This window comes from Nannobrachium achirus (genome assembly GCF_963921795.1).
Source record: "Nannobrachium achirus genome assembly, chromosome: 13".
Classification (NCBI taxonomy): Eukaryota; Metazoa; Chordata; class Actinopteri; order Myctophiformes; family Myctophidae; genus Nannobrachium; species Nannobrachium achirus.
The window spans coordinates 41,336,334-41,342,333 of record NC_137833.1 but is presented as its reverse complement, the minus strand read 5'-3'; the positions used below and the strand labels follow the sequence as shown (position 1 = coordinate 41,342,333).

The 6,000-nt window shown below is 44.1% G+C and overlaps 1 protein-coding gene across 2 annotated transcripts in view; it reads left to right on the top strand.

Annotated features, from left to right (window-relative positions):
• ltbp1 (latent transforming growth factor beta binding protein 1) overlaps nt 1-6,000 on the top strand; it is a 193,250-nt gene that overhangs the window by 98,694 nt on the left and 88,556 nt on the right. For both annotated transcript variants that reach the window (XM_080741091.1, XM_080741090.1), the window contains exon 10: nt 3,198-3,320. In XM_080741091.1, coding sequence (XP_080597217.1) covers nt 3,198-3,320 — 123 coding nt within the window. The remainder of the gene's footprint in view (nt 1-3,197; nt 3,321-6,000) is intronic.

Sequence of the window (6,000 nt, the reverse complement as noted above, 5' to 3'; positions counted from 1 at the left end):
GTCCACGACATTGCAAGCGGCGCGCAGGCCAGCGGACCTTGGTCCTGCTCTTCGCCCCCGAGCACCGCAGGTGCGAGTGGCCGCGAAGAGCGGGCCAGGGCCGTGCGGCCGGCGGAGCGCCGCGCGAGTTACGAAGCCGTGGTGAATGCAATCGTTATATTTATGCCCAGGCCGTAAGGCCTGGGCAAGCCCACGATAAACGCCCTGTCCAAGTGACTACAATGGAGCTAATGGCTAAGCTAGGCTAGGCTAGGCTAGGCTAGGCTAGTAAATAAAGTCGCAAATAGAGTCGCAAACGAGTGACGTCAGCGCCTTCACTAGTGAATGGCTGTCGTCGCCACCTGGTGGTGATTGGTGTGTGGTGAACGACAAAACAAGCGCTCTTACATAGAACGTCCTGAGTTACCCAAACATCCGGTAACATATATATACAAGATATAGTGAGGGTACCTGCTTCATCTCTCTCTCAGCCCCTGGTGTACAAGAACAAGAAGTAGGGGCCAATATTGGTCTCTGGGGGAAGCAGGTCAACCAAGTAGGGTTTAACTGGTCAACAATGCAACAATGGGCAGCGAGACGAAACAGAGACGGCGCATCACCGTTGTTAATGTGCTCCTCGCTGCTCGTGTTGATTTTGGCGGGAAATGTTCTGCTAATTTCAGAGAGACAAGCAATTGTCAATATATTTAGTCTTAGTCATCATAGCTTAGTTTTTATTATTTCGTTATTTAGTTTTCGTCAGTGAAAAAAAACGTAGTAGACGAAAATTTTTCGTCATAGTGGAGGAAATGGACACTCCTCGCTGCTCGGCCGGGGGCAGATGAAATGAATGTACTCGCAGCATGGTGGGTAGCATGTTGTTACTCCCCATCTGTGCTGTCCAGTGAAGGGAGACATGAAAAATGATCTTAACCAGAAGAAGTAAAAAAACAGCCCATCTCAGATCTTAACAGAGTGCGGTTTGGGGGTGGGGGGGAGAAAATGGTTATTTACCTTCCCCCGACGGGCATCTTTATTATAAATCTGATCCGAGACACATCGCACACGTGTGATGATGTGATGGCTGATGTCACCTGTGGGGGCCAAAACAGCACTCACGGATTCAATCCAATCTCCCTCTTTTCTTCTCGGTTCATGGCAAAAAGAAAAGGCGTTTTTATGGCCTCGGGATAATTATTGTGTGCGGTGGATGATTGACAGCCCGCGATGGGGTGTGGCCTGGAGGAACAGATGTGAGTTATGCTGCTGGAAACATGCTTTGGCTCTTTAATTAAACAGGATGCGACGGCCAGCCCGTCATTGATATTCCTGGCAGGAGACGTCGATGTTGTGAAAGAAAATTGCTGACACCTTTTATCCTCACCTGTTTTTTTTTTTTGAGGTTCTGTGCATTAAAAAAAAGGTGATTTGGATCAACATGTCCCGCGATGCGAGACAGGTTTCAGAAATGCCCTCGTTCACCTGCCCCGCGGACGGAAAATGTCACCTGCAATAAGATCCCAGTGATTCTGGCACTGTTTGACAGCGCTAAACGGAACGTCCTCCTCCTCTGGTAAAGTCTATGATGCAACCCCATGAAATATTCATGGTCCGCATGAAAACCCTCTCTGGGAACGACAGGGCTGGCTGTCGCCTGCCGTGCGCAGCCCTGTCTGTGTGCAGTAGCATTGTTATTCACATTTCCTGTGTTGCATTCTGCTTAAAGGAGTAGTTCACCCCCAAAGTGACCTTTTTTCTATTGATTACTCACGCCATGGAGACTTGAGTTCAATAATTATTTTAGTTTTTTGTCTAATTCCTAAGACAATAATTGGTCCAGGCACATACCACCACTTAGGCAATGCCACATAGCCATGGATGCCTGGCAGCGTCGCCGATTCGATTCCCGATCCGGACGACCTTTGCCGTGTGTCACTCCCCATCTCCCTCCATTTCCTGTCAGTCTACTGTCCTATCAATAAAGGCATAAAAGCCCAAAAAACTAATCTTAAAAAAATAATAAAAAAATAGCGGATCCACAAGCACGCTTGTAGATCTACTATTTTCACTAGTTTTGTACATACAGTACGAGGTTTCTGCCCGACACAACGTATAGGCTTCCCCGGTCTTATTGGATAAATGTACAGGGAAGCATCATTTGAACGCCGCAGTGAATAGAACGGTATAATCAAGGATGACTGCACATGCTTCGGTTCAAATCCTGGACCATTTTGAACAACAGGAGAAAGTGGAAAAAAGAACAGATGGAACCTTGGAAGCGAACAGATTTTTGGACTGAAAATTCCCCCCAAAACACATGCTTCAAATTCAGTGTTTGTCTTTAACCAAATTCATATTGGAGAAGAAAGAACAAAAAAGCAAAAAAACGGAATGTATCAAAACAAATTGTGGTTGTGTTTGTCACATTTTAAGTAGCAGCTGGTGTCGTTGAGCGGGATCCAGAATGTTTCTCCTCCTGGTCTCAGTTGATCTTCCCGTCCGTTGAGGAAACTTTTCAGTCTTCCTGGTCTGGCTTGACAGGTTCATGTCAGACCGCGACTTCCCCAAAATAATCATATTAGAACTGGGGACCCCCCCCCCCCCCCCCCCACACACACACACACAACCCTGACAAGCACTTGGAATGTAGGGGGTTGAGGCATTACTTTTTGTTTGACTCGGTTCCACAGATAAATATTGTGAAACTATAGCAGATTGGCTATTTGCACAATTTTTTGCCTCTGTCAACGTTGAGCGGAAATGTCCGATCTACGAGCTCAAATGAGTAACTTGTGAGCTTGTAGATCGGCTATAAAAGAAATCACACCTATTGTGAAGTGAGTGGGTCTCGTGAAGCTTGGCCAATGTGATGTTTTAGCATCAGATTAATGTAATAAAACGACTAGTCCGGAAATTTTGTTGTACAAAAAACTTGAGAATATTTTTTTCTTTTAATTTTAATAACATGCCCAAAATAGGGACACCGGGGTCAAAGTGTTTTTTTTCCCTTCATTCTTAGGGTGTACCTGGCTGGCTTTGAATTAGTGACACCGCAAATAATAATGTATAATGCAACTTAATAAAGAGAACATTGGCCACATAAAACCAGCACAGCCTAAATTAACAGTGGTACCAACCGTTCGTCCAGGCGGGCTAAAGTGAACATTGGGACAAATTACATTAATTGTGTTATTATCTGTACTTATGTTGATTTGCAGACTTTAACGAGTGCCAGCTCCAGGGAGTATGTCCCAACGGAGAGTGCCTGAACACACTGGGTAGCTACAGATGCAGATGTAAGCCCGACTACATTCCTGACCCCACACTCTCCACCTGCATACGTAAGTACATTCAATCCTCTCTCCTCTCCTCTCCTCTCCTCTCCTCTCCTCTCCTCTCCTCTCCTCTCCTGTGCATTTGAACAGAAAAAACTTGACACAAAATCACATTTGCATGCAGGTTTTTTTCTGAACCGCAGAATTGCATCCTTGGTCATGTTGTAATGTTCCTACAGCATAATGTAGACACGGGGAAAACGCGCTCACTCTGGATGTTTTTTTTCTCTTTTTCATCTCGCTGTCGGCACTTCCGACGTACGCTACGAGCATAGACAAAAAAAAACGCTGTGAATGCTTGCTGCTAACGCTGCGTGCTTGATGACATGCATATAACCCATTAAGACCTGGGGACGATTCTACAAAATGCCTTCTAAATCGGTAGTTCTCAAACTGTTTTCGTTATTCAAAAAATGATTCGAGACTTCAAAAATAGCAGATGCAGTACAAGCTTGCAGCGTGGCACGAAGTGACCCGCTGTGAGCTGGTACTGTAGATCACTGGTTCGGAACCTTTTCAGGACCCCCCAAATAATCATATTTTAACTGGGGACCCCCCCCCCCCCCACCATGACGAGCACTAAGAGTTGAGGCATTACATTTTGTATAACACGGTTCTATTGTGAAAATAGCAGATCTACATGCTCACAACGCCTCGCGTTGCGAGGCGCTGTGAGCATGTAGATCGGCTATTTTCACAATTTCTGCCTCTAATATTTGACAATTTGGCTAATGTTTAATTTGTCATTTTAGAGGTATTTAAAAAGTCCTTAAATTGTCACTTTAGAAATGTGCGGATGCACTTAAACTTTGTTGGTTTGTTTACTGTTAAGGGAGAAAACAATGTTGCACATTAAGTTAATCGTCTGGGGGGCCCCCCCAAAATAATTTGGTGACCCCACCTACCTGTAGCTGGAGTGCATCTCTCCACTCCGACATGTCTCCTTTCCGACATGTCTCCATTCCGACACTAACCCTATCTCTAACCCTAACCCTAAACCGAACCCCCATGGGAGTGTCGCCACTCCGACAATAAGAAGTCAATTTCGGAGTGGCGACATGTCGGAATGGAGAGAGCCTCCCCTGTAGCTGAAACGCAAAAGTCAAAGATGACAAGAGATGCTTTCCCGGTTTTAATGGGATAAATGCGGGGGGAACAAATGAAAGTGCATGGATGCAAGCATGGTGTTTATCATATTAATCAGATTCTCCCCCCCCCCCCCCCCCCCCCCTGTGAGCATGGATTGGAGCACAACTCCACAACAACATATTACCAAGGCCCACAGATCTCATTTTTCATATTGTGGAAGGAGGAGCAGAGACTGAAGAGATACAGTAGGCAGGAGCAGGGGTGTCACAAGGGGTAGGAAAGTGGGACTGAGTTACTAGGGCCCAAGGTGGTGGAGGGGCCTTAATTATGTTATACTTTAGCTATTGAAAAATAGCAGATATACAAGCTCACAGCGCGGCACCGAGTGCCGCGCTGCGAGCTTGTAGATCTGCTATTTTTGAAAAGTCGTGAAAATGTGTGCAAATCTTTGAATATATGTATTTTTTAAGCGAACATTTGTAACTCAAATTTTGCTTCTGGGGGTCCCTGGAACAAAATATTTTGAGATGGGGGGTCCATGGCCAAATACCTATCATTTTGGGGGTCCTTCACATGAAAAGGTTTGAGCTCCACTGACATCGAAACATAGACTTTTTAGAAGGATTTGAAATATTCAAAGATTTTCATGATTTTTCAAAAATAGCAGATCTACAAGCTCGCAGCGCGGCACTCGGTGCCGCGCTGTGAGCTTGTATATCTGCTATTTTTCAATAGTTAAAGCACAGGGGCCCCACAGTGAATCCTTGTACCCGGGGCCCAGAATTTGGTGCGACACCCCTGGGCAAGAGGAGAAGAGATGACGTTTGTAGATGGACTGAGATGCTGCTGTGTGGGACACTTGGGTGTGTTTTGGGATGTGTAGCTCAACTAATCAACTGCCTCCTTCAGTCACATCACGTAGCCGAGCACATCCTGCCTTATTATGTTGTAAACCACCAGTTTGTGTGTGCGTGCGTGTGTGTGTGAGTGCATGTGTGCCTTTGTGTGTGCCTTGGGGATATACAGTACGTATACTTAGGCCTAATTGCAATTATTTGAGACGATAGCAATATTTTATTTCATAAACGTCATAATCATTTTATATATATACACACACACCATATATTTTCAAACATTTTTAAATATTGTGGAAATAGCAGATCTGCTATTTCCACTGTTCATGTTTTTCTTTTATAGTATAAAGTTATTAAATTATGTAAGTTATTTTATCATATACCGGTATTCCAAGTGCATCTTTTGTTTACAAGTATAAAAAAAAAGCAAAAAAAAAAAAATCATATTCTCCAATGTTCAACAACAGAAACACAATTAAATGGTTAATGGTAAATAATCAAGAATAGTACATGAAGATATACATAAAGTGTCCATGTGCAGTGATTGAATAAGTACTTCTATTCATTACTTAACTAAAACCATCAATATTGCATGTAGAAAGTAAAAAACACCTCAAAATTGTACAGTACAAGTTAGGGCTGTCACAATTATTACATAATCGTCTAATCTTTCTACTATAATAGACAGGCCAGCTCCTGGTGTTGTTTAAGCATGTCATTGATAGACTCTCACACCACTCCTT